The sequence below is a fragment of the Dermacentor albipictus genome, chromosome 8, assembly GCF_038994185.2.
Source record: "Dermacentor albipictus isolate Rhodes 1998 colony chromosome 8, USDA_Dalb.pri_finalv2, whole genome shotgun sequence".
Classification (NCBI taxonomy): Eukaryota; Metazoa; Arthropoda; class Arachnida; order Ixodida; family Ixodidae; genus Dermacentor; species Dermacentor albipictus.
The window spans coordinates 87,902,011-87,923,342 of NC_091828.1; the positions used below are offsets into that span (position 1 = coordinate 87,902,011).

The window sequence follows — 21,332 nt, forward strand, 5'->3', positions numbered from 1 at the left end:
AGTTATCGCCTTTATAATCTCTTAGGAGTCTACGAGTCTTGTGGCCTTGAGCGGCCCGAGTCTCCTCCGGATCTAATAGGTGTCTAAAAAGGCGCCAAGCGCTCGCCCCGGTCATCTGCCTCTCGAGGCCGTTGCACGTGTCTTCCCATTGTGCCCTGCATACCTGAAGTGCGTGTTCTTCGATGTCTCTGTCTAACTGCGCTATGCGTTTGCGCAACGCCTTATTATGTCTTTGGCATTTCCATCTCTTTAGGAGGGCTCGCTTTGCTTCCCACATGTGTAGGAGCCTGCTGTCAATTATTTCGAGGTTCGCCTCGGGCGGAACCTCGCTCGTTGCTGCACCTACGTCCCTTCTGAGCGTCTCGGTCCACTCGTCTATGTCCGTAATCGGCTTATCGCCTCGCCCCGCTTCTTTTCGTTTCTTGCGGAACGTGTCCCACTTCACGAGCTTGAGCTTACGACCTTTGCCCTCAGGGTAAGTACCACGACCGCTCGGGCCCGTGCCTATCGTTATCTCGATCAGCGCATGGTCGCTTCCCAAATCTTCCTGCGTGTTTTGCCAGTGCGCTGTTGTTACATTTGAAACAAACGCAAGGTCTGGTAACGTATCGGCACTCACGCTGTTCCCTCTGCGTGTAGGATCGGCGGGATTCGCGATCAGTGCAAGCCTTTGGTCTTGCGAGTCTTCCCAAAGGTGTTTGCCCTTGGGTGTTTCTCGGGTGTAGCCCCAGGCTCCGTGGGGCGCGTTAAAGTCGCCCGCAACAAGTAGAGGCTCGCCGCCGGAAGCCGCGCGCGCGGCCCGCAGTAGGTCCCCGAATCTGTGCTGCAGTGTGGGTTTACTATACACGTTAAGGACGAATAGTCCTCGGCCGCTCTTAGGGATTAATTCTACGAACACGTGAGGGATATTTACGCAGGCAATTCTCGCTGCGCCACAGTGACATTACGCCGAACGAGCACGGCGGCGACCGGCAACGGGCGTGGCGGGGGAGGCGGCCGGCGCGGCACCATCGCCCCCGGCCCAGCGCCGCCCGCCACGCGGGGTGTAGCCCGTTTCCTTCTTTGCCTGCTCTCCGTCGCGGTCGCGTCTATGGCTTTGTAGCCAGCTAGTTTAACCGGATGGTTTGTCTCCTGTAAAAGGATCACGTCTGGTTTTGTCTCGCGGCTGCGTATGAATTGCTGGAGATTCCCCCGCTTCCTCCTGTAGCCCCGGCAGTTCCACTGCCAGATTGTGTATTGTTGTTTCCCAGTGTTAGTGTGCTTCGTTGCGTGTGTAGCCATGGTGATGCCTGTATTTAATTTAACCCGTCACTATCGAGGCGACTTGGTTGCTGCTGCGGTTGCAGCTGCGGTTGCGTCTCTACGTCTGTGAGCGTGTTTTGCTGCTGCTGATTGTGTTGTTGCTGTCTAGCGTATGGCTTGCTCATTGTTCTGATTGGTCTGCCTGCAGCTGGCGACAGCCTCGTTTCTATGTCGTCTATGCGCACCAAGTGCGCGGCGAACATTTGTGTTATTTGGTCAGAGAGCTTAGCTAGCGCGGTATTGAACATTTCGTTCATAAGAGCCGTCTGTGTTGTAAAACGTTCCTCGAGGCTCTTCTCAATATTGTCCACACGTTTCTGTAGTTTCTCATAACGGCCGCATCCCTGTTTGCTGTCGGGTCTTGCGGGATCTAGTGCGATCCTTTTCGCGGTAACTGGTCGATCATCGCGTTCATCCGCCGTCTCCCTCGAGCTGCCCTCGTTGTCCGTGTCCATCCCGGCCGGCTCAGGCCGTGATGGAGTCGGTGATCGAGGCGCTGAGGTCGGCGGCATCATCGTTTGACGTTGCGATGGTTGCTGCGGTTGTGGAGCCTCGCCTTTCAATTTGATATTCTCCTCTCTAAGGAGCGCATTTTCGCGTTTAAGCTCTGCAATTATCAATTCTAATGGCTCTAGACGTTGTTTTAGGACTCGCTCTATCGCTCGCTCGAGCTCGTTCCCACCGCCGCCGCCAACAGCGGGCCCGCCAGAGCGGCCCGCCGAAGCGCCTCCGCCGCCGGGAGAAGCGGCGACAGCCGCCCAGCTCACCTGTTGCCCAGTGCTCTTGTGAACTTGCTGCTGCCATGGCTGCTGCTGCTGACTTTGTTGGTTGATGTGGCCCACAGCTGCGGTGCCCAGACCGCCGCCACCGCGCGTCATCGACGTACTTCCCGGCCTCTGTGCTCGGTTGCGAGAGCGGGATCGAGATCGGGATGTTCCCGCACGGCCCTTCCGGCCGCGGCTAGTCGAGCGTCCTCTTCGGTTGTCGGTGACTGAATGGCGGTCTATCTTTGGAAAATTGAGGTAGTAGCTGTCGTTGCCATTACAGTCGCTGCTGCTGTTGTAACCGCTGCCGCACGCTGTGGCTGCTTCTTCCTCTTCTTGTCTTTTTCGCTCTAGTTGGCGACGCTTGACTACGTATGGGGTCTTGTACCTCGCCTTGCACCTGCGGTCTCCCGTGAAGTGTCCCTTGCCGCACAGCCGCACACCACACAGTCGACACACAAATTAATTTTATTGTTCAGTACCACAAAAAAAAAACCCATACATGAGATCTACACATGCCGCACTTTCTTTATATCTGAACAGATCAAGAATATGTGCCTACAGTAAATTATGCTCAATATACTTCCGTTTTCTTGGCAAACTTGACTGTCAGAAATGCATGACCGGAAGTTTTCTGGTGTCATGAATGTACTGCTGGCACAGCGTGGATGAAGAAGGTCTTTTACTCCCCCGTTGGCTCCAGGTTCTTCGCGATGCGATTCTGGAGAACCAAACGCCCGAGGCGTTCGAAACGGTCTACAAGCCGAAGGCGGACGGAACCCGGCACCTTGACGAAGTGTCCCGGGAGCTGTGCCCCGAGCTGGACCACTTCGTCGCCTTCTCTTCCGTGGCCTCGTGCCACGGCAACATTGGCCAGACTGGCTACGGTTACGCCAACGCCGTTGTGGAGCGTCTCTGCGAGAGAAGAGCTGCGGACGGACTGCCCGGTGAGTCGTTGATCTCGTCTCGGGCCTTGAATGAGACGAGTTGCCTACGAGCCATCTATTCGCGAACTCTCTAGTTTTGGCTCGGGATGCTTCTTTGGTGTAGATGCGTTCAATCGATGTCGTCCCTGACCTCAGGAGAAGCTTTCGCTTGTAGTGTAAAGCTGATGAAATGGCCGAATAGACACGCTACCAATACGACCTACCGTTTTGAATATCTACGCCAAAAAAAAAAGAAGGTTAAAGGAGATAGGTTTGTGTATGTTGCACGGATGAAGCTATGTTTTATGGCCAAAGAATAATGAAGGATCCTATGTCGGCCTTTACAAAATGTCAGTTACGCTGTAAGTTCAAACAGGCTAAGGTGGCACAGAGGAACGTGTTCATTCATGAAGCTGAGGAACAAATTAGTGATAGGGTCTTTCCCGAACTCAGCATTTTGATGAGAGTTAACATCGCAAAGTGGAACTCAAACAAACGAAGGAAGAGACAGCGAAGCCAATGAAAATGCAGGGGAAATCATCTTTTATGTTTATTTAGTGGACGAGAAACTTTTCTTGGTCCGTTCTTTAATCCGCGCGCTACGTGATGTCGGTGGTTAAAAGGTTGTCCAACACACGTTGCCTTAACCGTGAAACGAACCTGGCTAACACTCCCGGGACTAATCTTGTATACATACACAAATACGGAAGACAGTGGATGGAAGATGACCCCATGCTAGCTTAACCGGTAGAGCACCGCACGCGTAAAGCGGATGGTGTGAGTGTGGTCCCCACCTGCGGTAAAGTCCGTTTTCTTCCACTTGGTTCCATTTTACCTTATTAAATTTGCATTTCAGTTGGGTGTGACAATTAACTTCCCCCTAAGATTTCTCTGGTTTCATTTTCTGTAACTACGTGTGATTGTGACAAAGAAAAGATCAGTCTCCTCTGTCTCCCCATACTGTGCTCGTTCGTTACACTCACTGAAGCATTCCGAGGAGACGCTGTACACTTGATCGCGTCCTGTGCCCGTAGGCGTGGCCATTCAGTGGGGCGTCATCGGTGACGTCGGCGCAATGCACGACGTGAAAGGTGCCGATTTGGACTATGCTGGCTACGCCCCTCAGCGCATCAGCTCGTGCCTGGCGGTGCTCGACATGTTCCTGAACCAGAGGCGTGCCGTCGTCACGAGCTTCGTCAAGGCGAAGACGTCATCCGGTTCTGATGAGAAGAGTCCAAAAGCGCGTGACCTTGTCGAGACCATCGCCAATATATTTGGTAAGCAGCTAGGGCCTATTCTTCCCTTAGGGTGCGAACTCCGGGCCAACCCGCCGTGGTTGCTCAGTGGCTATGGTGTTGGGCTGCTAAGCACGAGGCCGCGTGATCGAATCCTGGCCACGGCGGCCGCATTTCGATGGGGGCGAAATGCGAAAACACCCGCGCACTTAGATTTAGGTGCATGTTAAAGAACCCCAGGTGGTCCAAATTTTCGGAGTCCCCCCAGTATCGCCTGCCTCATGATGAGGTTTTAGCGCGTAAAACGCCATAACTAATTTTTAAAAATTTTAAATCCAGGCTATGCGTTTTCGCTAGCCTTACTACCGTGATTATTTTATATTAGGAAAGCAAGATAACTTGATTAATAGAAAGCCGGAGTTTGCCTTGATCTTGTGCGCTCTAATCTGAACTCTGCGCAGGGGAAAGGGAGAAACTAAAGAGGGAGGATGACGATGATTATGGTGACGAAAATAGGGGTGCTAGGTATATTGGGGTTCTACACAGCAGCATTCTTTAAACCTTGAGTTCATGTCCTTTATTGCGCCGGAAATTCTAACATGCGTGTCACGTTGTACCAATATATAGGCAGGATATATAGACAGGTGGGAAGCAGTTAACTGGTGACTGCCACAGGAAGCGGCACTACGCCTGCCTGGTTTAAGCTAGTAATTAAAAAAAAGTGCCGCACACATAGCGTGCTCTGTTGCAATTTATATGCAGCGAACTTTCGAGGCAGTGTTAATGCGAACCTTCTCATCTGGCTCAAGGATGCTCCAAACGAGGACATTTGCAGTTCAATGCACAAGTGAACGCAACTAGTGTTACAAGGGTTGAAAGAGGCACTCTGGGTTTCCGTGTCATTTGCTTGGGGCACCCGACTTCCCCTTGGAGGCGCTGATGCGACCGTCCAGGCGGTTGCCAGGTGGCGCAGCGCATGCGCAAAGTGCTGCTATCTCCTTCAGGTCCCGCTCTCCCTTCCCATCGCGGTGCCCTCACCCTCTCAACCAGCGGCCAGCAACCCGCATGCGCAAGCCTAAAGCGCAGTTCGGATTCCCGCCTCTACGTTTCAATGCTGCGGGCGAAGTAGTGTGAGCCATCGCGCCTAGATGGCACCACCGTCTCGAGGCTGAGCTAGGGCTAGGGAAACGATGAAGCATGTTTTATTAGAGGGTGAAGATGTCTGCCCGGCGGACAATGTAGGCACCACAGGCCTCATTGAGCCCCTGGGTTCAGCGAGAGCAGGGGGAAAGTAAACATTTCCACAATAGAGATTAGTAAGAGGCGATTAGAAGATTGGTCGAAGTAGGGAAACGACAAAAAAAAAAGAAGAGGCACGAAAACAAAGTTCACAATATAGGGTCAGAAAATTTGGTAATGGAAATTCATCGTGGTTTTTTCTTCTTTTTTAACCAAGGTAGGAGATTAGGCCGTATAGTAGCAAGAGCTTGGTGACGCAACCTACCGCCATCCATTCATCAAGCGTCAGCTATTCGGCGAGACGGAAGCAGCTGGCAGCAGCCGTGGTCGGGAAAGTCCAGGATGGTTTGCACAGAACGCTTCTCTTAAAAAAAAAAGAATGGGGGGGGGGTTATGTGCCGAAACCTTGTTATGATTAAAATTTGAGCCTTAGTGAGGAGCACCGGATCAATTTTGACCGGCTGGGCTTCTTTCACTTGCACCTAAATCTAAGTGCACGACGAGCACTCTTGCATTTCGCCCCTACCAAAATGCGACCACCGCGGCCAGGATTGACCCAGCGACCTCGAAATCAGCAGTGCAAGGCCACAGCCACCCAACTGCCGCACCGGGTCGACGTTATTAAAATACGGGTGCCTTTGGACAGGCGGTGTCCAGGAAAAGTGAGGGGCGGCATTCTAATCCGTAGAAACTTGTTTCGGTGACTGATGGCGTTTTTCACTGGTCGATTCGGAGCAGGATTTCTTGCTCCGTGGCAACGAATCCGAATTTCACTGGTCGATCTGGAGCGGTTTCGCGCGTTCCACTGGTCGTTTCGGATCAACTCGCTCCGCCCCGGATCGCTCTCACTTGCTCCGCCGCCGAGGCGCGGATTCGGCCAGAAATGGCTCGCGTCACTTCCGTCTTCAAGCGAAATCGGTACCCGGTTGGTACGCATAACATTGTGTTGCTTCGCAAAATGGCTGCGTTCGGTGCTGCTGCAGCGCTCGCGTTTAGCGATGAGAGCGCGGACGACAGCGATTACGAAGCGACGCAGGTGCTGTGCGAAGACTTCTATGCACGTTGTCCATGCACAATCCTTGCGGGCGCGACATGGAAATGACGGACTATGCGATTGCCACGGTGAAATTACACACGGGGGACGGCGAGTTTGGTTGCCGTGGAAACGTACAGAACGGAAGTCGGGCATGGTTTTCGGAACCGGTTCGTGCGCCGTGTACGCAGACTTCCTGTGTGATCCACCGCGGAGCGTTGTTGCGCTCCGCTGGCCGATTCGGATTTGTGAAACCCGAGCGCTCGCTCGAGGATTTCGGCGGCCGCTCCAGATCCACCAGTGAAAAACGCCATGAGCCAGTGTAGCAATGTCTCGTTCTGCTACTGTGCAAGATACGAGGTATTATTTGCATATTGCTTGCCGCAGGCTAGTCCGTTCGGATAGGAGTGGAATTTAGTACTTCTTTACACTATATATGGGGCTCAAGTAAGGATAGCAGCCGCTCGGACTTAAACAGTGGGCATTCACTATTCCGTATTTTATATGTGAATCGCAACCTTAATTATTGAAGCCCACCACATGTCTCTTATCTCTTGAAATACTGGGAACCAATGGAAAGCAAACAATTTGCAGCGGTTTAAATTTATGCAGACGTTAGGAAATCTTGTAGATGTAGGACGACAACGTTGCGTCACAGCAGCGTATTAGCACATACTGGCAAAATGTTTTAGGATTTTACTATCTGTCCAATTTTTTACAGCTGATTCTCTACTGCTCACCTAAAACCGTTTGTTTCTATCCCAATAGAATTTATTATTTAGGTTTTTATCAACTGTTATGCTTTTTCCTCTGATATTTACTTCACACTTGCCTTATTTCGCAACGGCTTTTACAGTGACCAGGACAGGTATCGGCGGAAGTTGTGTTTAATTTCTGATGAAAATAAAGGCGTATACCGTGTTTACTCGGATATAGGTTGGTCTCTATATATTAAGCTCGCCGTGAAATAAAGAAAAAATAACTTGAATATAGGGCGACCAATATGTTCTCAGAAAAAAGAATAACTTGACGAATGGCACAACTTTATTTAGCGTAAGCTTGGATACCAAACCTCGCTAGTCGAAGCCATGTGTCGTTCTCGTCGGAAGTGTTGAGAAGACTTTTTTGAGTGCTTCGCAGGCGTTCTTCGCACCCAAAACAACGTCGTCTTCAGTGGCATCGAGTACGATGGTAATGCAGCATCTCTTAAAGCCATGTGTTGACAACCTCCAGTGTAGCTTGACTGATTGGTTGAGTGATTGATTGACTTATTGATACTGTCAGAACGGAGGCCGATACACAACTAACCACAGTTTTGATAATACAGCACAATACAGCACGCAGATTCAGAATTAGATTCAGAATCATTCATAAAGTCACACGAAAATTCTTTCACAAGAGCCGTGACGCATTTAACGCCAAAATCAAGAATTAAAACCAACGCTCACGGTATAAAAAAAGCTTCATTTAATACTTACAGATTCCTAAAACTCCCTTCTAGAATTATGTTTCAGTCGCAGCACAGTGCGCCAGCACGCATTTTTCAATTCGCTCCAGATAGTCCGTGGTACATATATACACGGCGGCCGCATTTCGATGGGGGCGAAATGCGAAAACACCCGTGTGCTTCGATTTAGGTGCACGTTAAAGAACCCCAGGCGGTCTAAATTTCCGGAGTCCTCCACTGCGGCGTGCCTCATGATCAGAAAGTGGTTTTGGCACGTAAAACCCCATAATTTAATTTTAATGTGGTACATATATCACGCGGCAACCTATTCCATTCTTCGACTGTCTTCGGAAAGAGAGAATATTTAGAAGCAACTACCCTTGCTGACATAGGCACAAAATCGATGTGTGTGACTTCGCTTGGTGGTACTCGACGTTCTTTTACACAGATATCTATGATTGTCGCAGTTGAAGGAATCGCGGCTCATTGAGAAAATAAAGTTTAACCTGGCTACGTTTCTCCGCCGCAACAGTGGTGGCAACTCCAGTTTAGTTAGCATGTCGGTTGTAGAGTCTGCTGAGCGTTAATTTTGATGAAAGAAACCTTACCCAGTGCTTATTAATTCCTTGAATTTTGTTTATTCGGCCCTTTCTGAATGGATCGCCCCCCCCCCCCCGCCCGCTAGCGCACTCTAATGCAAGTCTTAATAATGTTAAGCACACAGTTACATTTAGCATTTAAAAGAAGCCGTTTTTTTTTACGTTGTAGAACAACAGTATGAACTCTGCAGCATTGTATATATTAATTATATGGCCTTATGTGTGTCTGGCAGGACGAAGGAACTCCGTTAGCTTCCTACGTTGCTAGCTTTTTTCATATATGTAGGTTTACTGGTCATCTCAATTTACATTTTCGGAAACAAAAGGTCGACCTATTTTCGATAATTACGGTGGCTAAAGCCATAACAATGGCTTTAAAACGTGTTTCACGTATTTGTGCGTTATTCCTTGAGACTAGCTTATGTAAATATTATAGAGGCTTCTCGAACATGCCCTCGCCCTCCTCCCTTCTCCAAATGACCATCGCCTAAAGAAATTTTTAACTCGTGGTGAAAGACACAATATGTTGCACGCAGTAGCCAGTGTCAGATGGGCTTGTTTCGTGTAAATCTGTGCGGTCATTTACATATTACGAAGGGAAGCTTCGCGCAGACATACCAAATGCAACCACACCGGCGTGAGAGAATGGCCGCCAGTGTGAAATACCGAGGTACTGAGGAATAAGTGTAATTAGCGCTACAGGAAATGCTAGCCTAATTGCGGGATATATGAGCCAGTACGATGACCTGACATTCTACCTCATGGGCCGCGTAAAATTCGCGCTGATAACACCAGCGAAGAAACAGGACACACACCCAAGAATACGAACGCATACATGTTCACAACTGTTCACAACTATCAGTCAGTCGATTTACTTGAAGAAAATTCAGAATAGGGCGGTTCCATTCTTTCTGGGGAATTGCGGCGAAAATCGGAGTATCACCGAAAGCAAGCTCAGGTTTCATTGGCGGGATCTAAAGGACAGAAGAAAGGGCCTCGGACTCAATTTTTTTTTTCACAGTGTTTACCATTCTAAAACAGGCATTGAGAGGAACACATATACTGCATCACCGTCATATATCTCGCGTAGAAGGGACCATGCCTTGAAACTTCATGAATTTCTTTTTTTTTATTTATTTATCTATAGATACTGCGATCTGAAATCAGATCATAGCAGGGTGGGTATACACAGAAATGTACAGGCATGTAAACACATACAAATCCATCACATATGCAGGCATTTTAGGACATTGGTGAAGAATACATACAAGAAAAAAAACATACAACAGATAACGACACCTTTCGTTATGCCTTTTATGTATAGGACCACGAGGGAGTGGAATGCTCTCCCGACACATATTGTAGGTATGCAATGCAATGAAAACTTTTAGCGCGCTTTGCGTGTTGAAATGAGTGACAATTGATGTAGATACGTGTGTGCACCCCTGTTGTAATGCATTCCAAGGTGACGCAGGGCACTGAATAAATAAAAACAAAATGAAATTCACAGAGTTTCGCAAAAGCCTTATAGACCTTAGGAAAACGATCTTCGCACGCATGAAACCGGCAGGCGTGAAAGACCCGTCGAGCCTCGACCCGAGCACGAGCCTCGGCGATCTCGGCATGGACTCGCTGATGGGCGTCGAGGTGCATCAGACCCTGGAGCGAGACTACGACTTCGCGCTCTCCATGCCGGAGATCCGGAAGCTCACCGTCGCCAAGCTGCGAGAAATGAACAGCGGAAGTGACGCAGGAAGCAAGCAGCAGCCCGGAAACAGCAGCGCCGCGGAGCCAGAAATGACGGACCGCAAGCGAGGTACGCACCTAGAATTGAAAACGAAACTATGGTTGGTTTACGCGTTCCTCCTAACGGTCGTGCTGCGCTGACAAAAAGAAAAAAAAACACGAGTACAAGGAGAACTGCACGAGACGTGCACAATATGAAGTACTCAGAAAAACGAAACTATAGTTGATTTACGTGTTCGTCCTGAGGCTCGTGCGGTGCTGACAAAGAAAAAAAAAACACACGAGTGTTAAGGAGAACTGCGCAAAAGATGCACGATATAACGTACTCACTGTATGCGAACGCTGAACGGTAGCGCACATGATACGTTAGTAAAAAAAAATCATACCTTTGCCATAAGAGCGAAGCGATGAATGCGGTAGCAACATTATAGAGTGTTCCACGAAGTGTAAGACTCGTAGCTGTAGTGGCAGTGTGAAGTAGAAGTAAGCTGATTAAGTAAAAAAAAAAACAAAACAAAAAAAACACGAGCTCTTGCGCTAGGGGTCGTCAGTTTGAATCCTGTCAGCGGACAATTTCTTTTATGTTTATTAATTAAAGTCAACGCCTTTCATAGCGGCTTTACCGCCACTGTTCCGCATTGGGTGGGTTTCAAACCTTTTTCCTGGACCGAACCCAAAGGTTGCGTATAGACGCGCCAATAACATTACATCATATTCAGGTTAGGGCTCTGCTATTACTTCGCAATTTTAATACTTAAGTCTCAGATTATTTAAACTAAAAGACACGCGCTGCTTATGTTTTTTTCATTACATTTGTTTGTAGACTGTCATTCTCAAAATTCTGAGGAATAACACTGTCATGTATGTAAGACCTGCGCTGAGCAATTTTGGAGATAGAACGGTGTGGCAATATAACCCGTTTATACTGTATGGCACATAAGATGGCATGACATATAGCATACATATATGTACATATATGTACAGATGTGTGCGTATATGTGCACCCTCACAGCGACGCCGACAAGAAAAAATTCGTTTGGAATGTCAGTATAATTGCTATGCCAATAAAAAATATTCGGAGGGTTTACGTGCCGAAGCCATGACCTAAGTATGAGGCACGCCGTGGTAGAGCAACTCCAATTTACTTTCGATGACCTGGAGTTCCTTAACGTGCAACCAAATCCACGGCAGACTGGCGTTATTGCGTTTCGCTCTAATCGAAATGCGGCCGCTGTGGCCGGGATTGGAACGTCAGCATAGTACTTAACTGGAGGTATTTCGTTGGTCCCGCGACGTCGTGCTTCGCTGGGCGGTGCCGTGGCCATGAAGCCATCACGCCGGGCAATGTTACTCGCGAAGCGGTTGGTGAAAAATAACAAGTGTGTCTATGAACAAGTGTTACTAGAACGCTGCCTGCTGTCCTTGCTGCCACCGGATTTTGTGCGCGGTTTACTTCGTTTGCGCTCCCCTGTCTTTGTCTTTCATTACCTCCACCCTTTTATCCTCCCACTCCCCCCTCTTCTTGGTAGGCAGCCATCTGAAACTACTAGTTGTAAACCTCCCTGCCTTTATGTGCATTACTTATCTCCTTGTTATGATTTTGAAAGGCAGAAAGAGAAAGGGAACAGTGAAGGAAAGACAGGAAGGGTTACCCGAATCGCATTCGATTTGCGGTCCTCCACAGGGGAAGGGGAGAAAGGAAAGAAAAAAAAGGAAGAGGAAATTGACAGCACATTCCTCCGCAGGTGTACGTCGAGAATACAGCCGTTCTCAGGGATTGTCACGTTCAGGAACTCCGACAATGCACGCTTCGCCTTCTGGCCTTGCGACGCATGTGTCGTCGTAATAGCGAAGATGCTATTAGCCAACGAAGTTGACCAGTGACAGGCAGTTGTCGTGAACGATAAACCCCTGCGCACTCTTTTCATGCTTCGCACCCTCAGCATAGGCAAATGATCGGTGGACGTTCTTTCGGGCACGGTTTCTATTTATTCGTCGATTACATCTAGGCGACGTAGGCACCATAGGTTAGGACGGCTGTACTCTTTTTCGTTTATGCGTGAGCAACGGCAGCAAGAGCAATGTGCATCGCGAAAATTAGTATTCATAATTGATAATCAGAGTGCAGTTTCTCATGCCCCTTTATACATTAAAGCAGCTACAAAGATGCACTATTATAGTGTTAATGTTTTAAGGTATTAATGCATTAATGTATTAATCCATTATTGTTCGAAGGATCATGGCTTAACACCATATAGACCTGCGCGAAGTACTTTCACTTCTTGATCACTTCATTAAAGAAGTGTAAGCAGACAAACGGTGAATTACGTTGTGGTTTCGACGCAACAAAGCCGACGCAAACGCTGAATCAAACGCCGTTCATTGTAGTCGGCGCGACGTGGAATTTCGATTGCAAGTTACCGAGTTAAGTACAGCGTAATATGATTTTTTTTTAATTCACTGATACGGTCATTCATGCTCTTGGTCGACTACGGCAATACTCTTGTCATGCTCACTTAGGAACAGAGTTTGGGCCAGACGCTGTAACTGTTTTGGCACCATGAGCCTAATATTTTTGTAATTAGTTTATACGGAACCTTTCATACACTCGCAGAACCCACGAAGGCGTCCGAGGTGCCACGGCTGGCATTCGTTGAGAAGATGGTCCCCGACCGTGTCTTAGTAGAAATGAATGGCTTCAAGGGATCCTCCCCGCTGTTCTTCACGCATGCGATCCAGGGTCACGTATGCGATCTGTTAGAGATCGCCAGTCACCTTCCCGTGCCCGCCGTCGGACTCCAATGGACGCCCGACATTCCGGTGCGATCCATCAATGAGATGGCCACTCTCTATCTGCAGGTACGTATGACCACGTCGAACGAAACGGATACAACTTGTAGCGTTCCGGAATCAAAACGCGATTACCTGAAGGGAAAGTAAAAGTAAGCTGCGCGATCGTTGCACCTGAAGTATACCAGCACTGCGCCGTATCACGGGACGCCGCTTCACGGGCAGCGTTCACTAACTTGCGCCGTTAGGTACGCAATTTCTTAGCAAAAAAGCGTTCTTGAAGGGACACTAAAGTGGAAACTGATTTTATGCGAAGCATATTACTAGAGCTCAACCCAGCTCCTCAGGCGCGGCGGTGTCGCCTTCAATACCACGTGACACCGCGACGTCACGATAGAGGAGAAACGGGGCTCCAACTGGCGCCGTCGCTCGAGAGCTCAACCCAGCTCCTCAGGCGCGGCGGTGTCGCCTTCAATGCCACGTGACACCGTGACGTCACGACAGAGGAGAAACGGGGCTCCAACTCACGCCGTCGCTCGCGGCGTCGCCCCCCGCATCGGACGCGGTGAGCGTCGAGCAACGCAGCCTTCGGCGCGACAACGAAATGTGCGCCTGAGGAAGCGCCGCACGCCTGAGCCGACGCCGACGACACCGGCTTTTCTGCGACACGAGCTCCTTAACGCTGTCACGTTAAAATAAAGGCTAGTATGCTTCGCATCCTGGGCTTAACCTTAGCTAAGCCACAGCCATTTTTTTTCTGCATCAGTAAATTACCGTTCTACAACACCAAAAACACCACTCTTACAACGACGGACGTTTGGTAAGCCAGAAAAAGCGCAAGAATGAAATACGGGTGGCGACGCCTACTTAAGTTCCCCACACCTGGGGGCTGTGACGTCTTGGATGTTGATGGCATCTTCTGGGGCCTACTAATTACATATAGCGGTACTGATTGGCTACATTGTGTTCTAAAGGAACCAAATATTAAACACGGCAATTTTCGGGAACCTTTATTCAGCCAGCACTGTCCAAATGAGAAAACGTACTTTGGAATCCCTGACGTCACACTGACGTACCGGCGCTGGGGTTTCGGCGCGAAATTCACATACTGATACTTGGACCTTCATTTTCTCATCTAATAACCAAACTATTTTTTTGAAATGACTGCCTGCAGGGTTCTCAGACAATGTTTCGTTAGTCTAAACTGATTTATTGTTTCGCTCTGGTGTCCCTTTAACGCTAAGATATAGGTGCAACCGAAGCGCTAGCGCACTTACACTGTCGCATGAGGGCGAGGAGGAAGCAATGCAAGGAACGGCAAGGAAAGAAAGAAGCGCGCTCAACTGACGGCATGATTTCATACGTGCGCCTGTAGTGCAGGCTCTATTGTCACGCCAAGTTAGTGCCCGCCACCTTTCTACAGCGTCCTTTTCCATACGTCTGCTACAGCGTCGTCAAGCGCGATCGCGCCGCCGTAAAGAAAGATGACACTGCCTCTGTAATAAAGCGAATAAACGCATTTATTTCGATACTAATTAAGGAAAGGAAAAATAAAAAAATGGCTGTGGCTTAGCTAAGGTTAAGCCCAGGATGCGAAGCATACTAGCCTTTATTTTAACGTGACAGCGTTAAGGAGCTCGTGTCGCAGAAAAGCCGGTGTCGTCGGCCTCGGCTCAGGCGTGCGGCGCTTGCTCAGGCGCACATTTCGTTGTCGCGCCGAACGCTGCGTTGCTCGACGCTCACCGCGTCCTATGCGGGGGGCGAGGCCGCGAGCGACGGCGCGAGTTGGTGCCCCGTTTCTCCTCTGTTGTGACGTCACGGTGTCCCGTGGTATTGAAGGCGACACCGCCGCACCTGAGGAGCTGGGTTTAGCTCTCGAGCGACAGCACGAGTTGGAGCCCCGTTTCTCCTCTGTCGTGACGTCACGGTGTCACGTGGTATTGAAGGCGACACCGCCGCGCCTGAGGAGCTGGGTTGAGCTCTAGTAATATGCTTCGCATAAAAGAACTGGATAATGAGTAGTTCATATGAGCCCATGGCACTGCCGTCGGCACCCCACACACGCATTGGGATGACACGTGGTTGCGCCGCACACGGTTGCAAGTGCACTTGCAATGCCACCCCTAACCTGAATATCTTGCTCCCTCGGCAGCCGGTACCAGTGTTGGTTGACGATGCCGTAGAGCGCCAACCGACGACAAAGCGCGGTCTCTTCTCATGGAATCCCTGCCGAGGGGACGGAGAGCTATGGTGGCAGCCATGCAAGACAAATGCAGCAAGAAGCCGTGGCTACCGAAAGTGCTTAACTTATGGCAGAAACGTTCACTACGTAACATCCCTACGCGCAAGTTTCAACGCCTATCACACTTCGACGTCGTGTCAGGGCTCATCGCTTCCCTTTGGCTTCTCCTCAGCTGTCCTGCTGTGGACATAAAAAAAAATGGTGGCTCTCCCGCAATTGAGAGTAGATTGCGGGAGAGAAATGGCAACCGGCAAAGCAGGTTGGCTGGAGAGGATACTAGCCACATTCTTAAAATGGGTGCAGTGCACGTTCGCAAGGGCACTTCCCACCACACCACACCGCAGGACGCCATACTGTGCGCTGGTCCATATGAAAGCTGCCCAGCTAGAAGAGACAGGCAAGGAAGGAAGCCAGGGAGACAGAGCGCAATGTCCAGCTAGAAGAAAAATATCGCCCGATGGAGGCGTCACGCAGCGTGACGCCATCTCTCGAGGTGACGCGAAACCAGCGCCGCGGAACTCGCGGACCGCTGGCGTTGAAAGGATCGCAGGCAACTCTGTCTCAGAGCCGAGAGTTGATAATCAAGTGTTTAGTGCCCTCTATCTGGCTTTTTAACGTCGCTATAGGAAATGACAAATAAAATTTCAGTGTACTGTAAGTTACAAATTGAGTGACAGTGTGAACAAACATCAGGAAGAACTCGGAAGCAGTATTTTTTGTAACTTGTTTCGACAGTAACTAGCGTATGTAATGCGGTACTGTACAAAGGGGTGGGGGCCAGAGACTGGATATTCTTTAGTTTTGACTGGTGACCCCGATGATCTCGTTTTGTTCTCGCAACTTGCCCGGATGTTCTCGTTTCAGCACCCTGATAATGGTTCTGGCTTCTGGCTCAAGGTCGCTTAATGGTGGCCGACAACGGGATATAAAAGCATTTCATGTTTGAAATGTGCTGCTGCTGCTGATGACTACGATGATGAAAAGTTAGGCTGTTGCATGCAAACCTTGTACGTCTTGTGAAATAACCCTAAAATGAAGTGTGAGCGCTTGTGTGATGCCCTGCCGCCTTACTTTTCTGCTTCACCATTGTCCTTTGCGTTGTGGTTTAGACAATAAATGAACAATTTATTAAAACAATTCTGGAGTATTACGTGCGAAGGCGACAGCCTTATTTCAAGACGCACTCAAGTGGCTGTCTTCGGATTAGTGTGGCCACACTGGGTTCCTTAACATGCACCTAAACCTAAGTACACGAGCGTTTTTTCCTTTTTTTTAAAAAAATTCGTCTGCATCCGAATTCGTCTGCTACATCCGGGATGAAACCCAATAAGCGATTGCGGCGAATCGGTTTATGCTGCAAGGGAGCTCCCGTAGCGCGCGCCATGTCTTGTCGCTTTCCTTTCAGAGGCTCAAAGAAGTTCAGCCCAAAGGCCCTTACAACCTGGTCGGTTACTCCTTCGGTGCCATTGTGGCCTTCGAGATGGCCATGCAGCTCCAAAGTGCCGGGGAGTCCGTGGGCAGCCTCACCCTCCTAGATGGCGCCCCCAAGCACATTGCTGCGCAATGGAGCCACTACCAGGGCCTCTTTGTCGACACTAAGGATAACGAAGAATCTTGGCTGCTGTGCATTTTCCTCATGCAGTACCTGGACATCGACTTCCGTGAGGTGCGCACGGTTCCTGTTGGACTATGTTCGTCTGAGACTATGTTCGTCGGCTTAGTTGTTGAACACTAGCAATATGTATAGTGCGAAACTCTGCCACATGTGCAACCAACGTTTAGCAAACTACCCATTCTAAACAACAAAAAGTCACTAGCATACATATTTCATCTCTCCATACCTTGTTCATTGTTCCTTAACGCTTTATTGACGAGAATTGCCTGCCGCCAACATACCAGAATTTTTTTTCTTGCTGAGGTTCATTATTGGGTACGAAGTTTCTGGCTATATGTCTTCGGCGAACATTGAATGACAGGCAGCAAGCGTCATTCATTTGTTGGTTCAGAGAAAGAACAGAGCATGAGGAAGAAGTTTGGGACGTGACCTGCTTTCTTATAAAAGCAAAGTCAGCGGAGACAGACCGATTCAAGTTATTTGGCTCCACTGGTGTCACATGGGTGATGTAAAGGAAATGAAATGCGCAACCGTAGTTCACATATGACGAGAGCTACCTGTAGAAATTCCAGACGAATCCGTGGGTGGCCTGGGGTGAAGCCCGCTTGCACTTTTCGGCCAGGTGACTTCCTTCTATTGCAAAATAAGTTTCCTATTTTTTTCTTTCGTTTTAGTTTATATGCGTAATCCTGATTTGTTCATAAAATGTTTGTAGAAAATGAGCATTTTTTGGTTATTCAAGTGTACCATCATTAGAGGGGTAATTACTACAACGCACGTTCAAAATGGCAATAGCAGTGGCAAGCTGCCCCCTGATAAGTTTTGTGCATGTCCCTCTAACGTGTAGCATTTCTGTGCTGTCTAGCGAGAAATGCGTCTCTAATTGCCAGGATCTCTGAATGTTATTGCTAATAACAGCGGCTACCAGCGTAGCTACATTTGCCTTGTTTAGCATCGGCGTGGTTTATATCGCGCGCTGCGAGACAGAAACACAAGAACACTAAGCCCAGTATTCTCAAACGATCCTCCATTCCAAGCTCTTCCTCCTGTGAACCTTGACAGCCCCGCCCGCCGATGAATAAGGTGCTACACTTCAGAAGAATTGCTCTAGATCGCGTCATTGAAGAGCAGCGACAACATATGTCCGAAGCCACGGCGTCATCCCCATTCTCGACATGGCTGGCTCCACGAAGCATAAACCAATGAGGAGTATGGGATAAAGAAGAAACGATCAGAGTATTGGTGGAAGAAAACGCAGGAAAGAGATTGGTCCGACCGGATACGTTACAGGCATAGGTAGATGTATAAGGTAGATAGAGAAGTTTTTATGAAGAGAAAAAAAAGAAGAACAAAAGGTTACGGAGATGTGTACAAAAATGTTAGAATGAAAAGTATTTATAGCGTACATGGTTAGCTCAAGGAGGCTAGGTGACTATGACCGCCCCGTTTCAAAGCGGACGTCGACTGCACCATCAAATCGCTTCATCAAGGCGATGCGGAAGGCTAAGTGGAGGAACGTTCCAGAATACGAGAGTTAAGCCTTTGTGACCGACGGTGTGCAGAAACGTCCTGCCGCGGTATTTCGAAAGCGAAATTACAGCTAACCCAATTTGTGTGACGCTCTAAGAGCAGGGAAATTACTTTTGCGTTGGGAATGCTCGCCACTCACTCTGAGAATTTGTATTCTGCTACCGACCTGAATGAAACATTGTTCAGCGCGAAATTGGTATCGTGAGTTCACAATTGAAGCCCACTGGTCGCGCTGCAGTACACATGTGATGTCTGTGTCTTGCTCTTTCGTCTTTCTGGAAAACTTAGAATTTGCGGGAGCGTTAAAAGGTTATGCCTATGCCTGTGAATTTAAACTGGCCTGTGCTTGTAGGCAACGTACTTTATTACTTGCGGTAACATTACCTATGGTAGCTAAGGAAACAAAATCACTTTGGGTTTCTATTGTTGACTGTTCTTCCTTCGTGCCAAGTCGAAGTGCTCTCATGCTTCATTTACGATCTACAAAATGCACAGAAACACTGATAATTTCACAGCGCTCACGTTGCATCATTGATAGAGCTTTAGCTTGTCTGTAAACGTATTACGCTTTACGTAATACCGCGCTATCTGTGAAGTTTACGGCAGATACAGCGCTAGCAGCCATCTCTTGTGCCGCAGAGTTTAACCAGAGAGCACTGAAAGCTGATACTGCAGCTACCTATCATCTGGTGATTAAAGACTGGTGTAAAGCGTTCATAGAAACGTAATTATTAGCACGCTTTTTTTTCGATTTCTCTTCGGCGGGAATACGCACACCCACACACGCGCACGCACACACACGCATGCGCACACACACACAAAATACGATTAAAACGCATTGTAGGTGCACAAAGCATCACTTGACATCGCCAGCAGCTTTTCTATTGCAGGATGTCTGCAATGGAGATTAGTAAGAGGCGATTGAAGGTTTAGTGGCAGAAAAGTAGGGAGACGACAAACAACGGAAGCGCACAAAAAAAATGTTCCCAATAGTGGTTCCGAAAGTCTGATGCTGGGAATTTTTTGTGTGTTTGTTTTTTAAATAGGTAGAACATTAGGCAAAATAAAAACAGTGCTTGGTGGCGTAATCCACCACTCCGTTTCAAAGGATATGCGCATAGCGTCCATCCATTGATTGATTGATTGATTGATTGCCGGCCACGGCTCCGATAACCCGGTAATCCGCAAATGGTCAGAAGCATAGGGACAAATTAAAAGTCACTATTAACACTTTCAGCATCACTGATGTACCGGTATGTCTCCGGGTTTCTGCCGTGCCATGTTCTCTTTAATATTACTTTTGTGAGATATGTCTGTGACGGTCACTCTGGGAGAGTATTTGTGGTTATTCGCGCAACTTTTTTTATATCTGCACAACGAAAAAGTAGGTCTCTGCGTTAGTTTTATAATATCCGAGAAAAAAAAGAAGCAGACGCTAGGAATGTGTCACCTCCGAAAAAAAAAACCTCAGCACTGAAAGGTTTAAGTGGTCCAGACTTGTACTCAAGTTTGTCGCTGTGAGAAAAGGTTGCCATGCAACAGAGTTGGCCTCGTGGCTCATTAGGTATTCTCGTGCCGCTTACACGTAGGTCCGCAACCAGTTGGACCAGTGCGCTAATCGGGGTGCGAAGGAAGAAGCCGTCGCTGACATCCTCTTCAAGGCGTTCCCGAAACTGCGCTCAAGCCGACAGGACGTGGTCACGGCTATGCGTGCCTTCTACGAGTTCGTCACCGCCGCTACCAACTACGAGCCGCATGCGAAGTTCCAGGGCAACGTCGTGCTGGTCAAGGCGTCAAGACCGGGCAAGTCGACGAGGCAGTTGCCAGCCGACTACGGCGTCTCCCAGGTGAGTTCAATGCCTGCGCTCCACGTGGTGCGCGTTTGTTCAATGGAGCCCGCGCACTTTCTGTCAGCGTTGCGGTAAAGAACAGAACGCTCGCAGCTTTGCCCGAAAGACGAAGCATTGATAGCGATAGCAAAGTATAGTGTATCAGGCAGTTACACGAAGTAAGGTTCGTAGTTTTATGGGCCGTATAAATCGGAGTAAACATTTGCTTACTGACTAAATTAACATGCATGTTGTCTCACGCGCGCAGGACAACAGGAATGTATCTCGCTCAATGACAACGAAGGCATCTCTCAAAACATAAACCTTGTAAAGAGGGATAGCAGCGGTATTAGTGGCATAGCATCCGCTTCAATTATGGGAGGTACTGGGTTTAAATCCTAGTGCTACCGGAAACCCACCGGTTTTTTTAATGGGTAGATATGTCCCCCGGTCTGGTGCACGGCTAGTTGTGGGTGTTCGCATCTCTATAGGTGGCCGATAGGGATAATGTGCGTGGTGTCTGGGTGCCCCTTGTTCAACCACAAGCAGCGGCCCTGTGGAAGAGCATCCACGGCGTGTTTAGGTGGCGGACTACCGCTGCCACCTGTACCTACCGGTGAAACAGGCACAAAGATGTTCCCGACCAGGGGCTCGGCCACTGTGAGACCTGAACGCTTGGAACGAAGCGTTTGACCCGAACCCTAGGACATCCCCACCTATAGGTGTATTGGGATGCCAAACGGGAAATTAACGCCATGGCAGCGGCCCACACCTTCGATTTCTGGTCTCCAGGGTCGCAGCCTACAAAGACCGCGCAAAAGGCAAGACTGTCCCGGCTGTCCTTACGCTTCTTGTCCCGCTCTGCCGTGCAACAGACAGATGAAGCTGCACGAAGGCATCTTCGTGCGTTTCGCAAACTTGTCATTACATGACCTCCGACTCCAGGCGCACTGGGGGAGTGACGAGACGTCCATTTCAAGGATCGCCAGCCGTTTGTGCGCAGGCGCGAATAAGAGCGGGCGTGAGAGAGAAAAT

General features: G+C 49.0%; 1 protein-coding gene across 1 annotated transcript in view; it reads left to right on the forward strand.

Moving 5' to 3' along the window:
• The window catches only part of LOC139049280 (fatty acid synthase-like), a 140,300-nt gene that overhangs the window by 111,820 nt on the left and 7,148 nt on the right, over positions 1–21,332 (forward strand). Inside the window, exons 23-28 of the mRNA XM_070524657.1 lie at positions 2,770–3,013; positions 4,027–4,269; positions 10,116–10,361; positions 12,906–13,150; positions 16,729–16,989; positions 20,058–20,315. Coding sequence (XP_070380758.1) covers positions 2,770–3,013; positions 4,027–4,269; positions 10,116–10,361; positions 12,906–13,150; positions 16,729–16,989; positions 20,058–20,315 — 1,497 coding nt within the window. The remainder of the gene's footprint in view (positions 1–2,769; positions 3,014–4,026; positions 4,270–10,115; positions 10,362–12,905; positions 13,151–16,728; positions 16,990–20,057; positions 20,316–21,332) is intronic.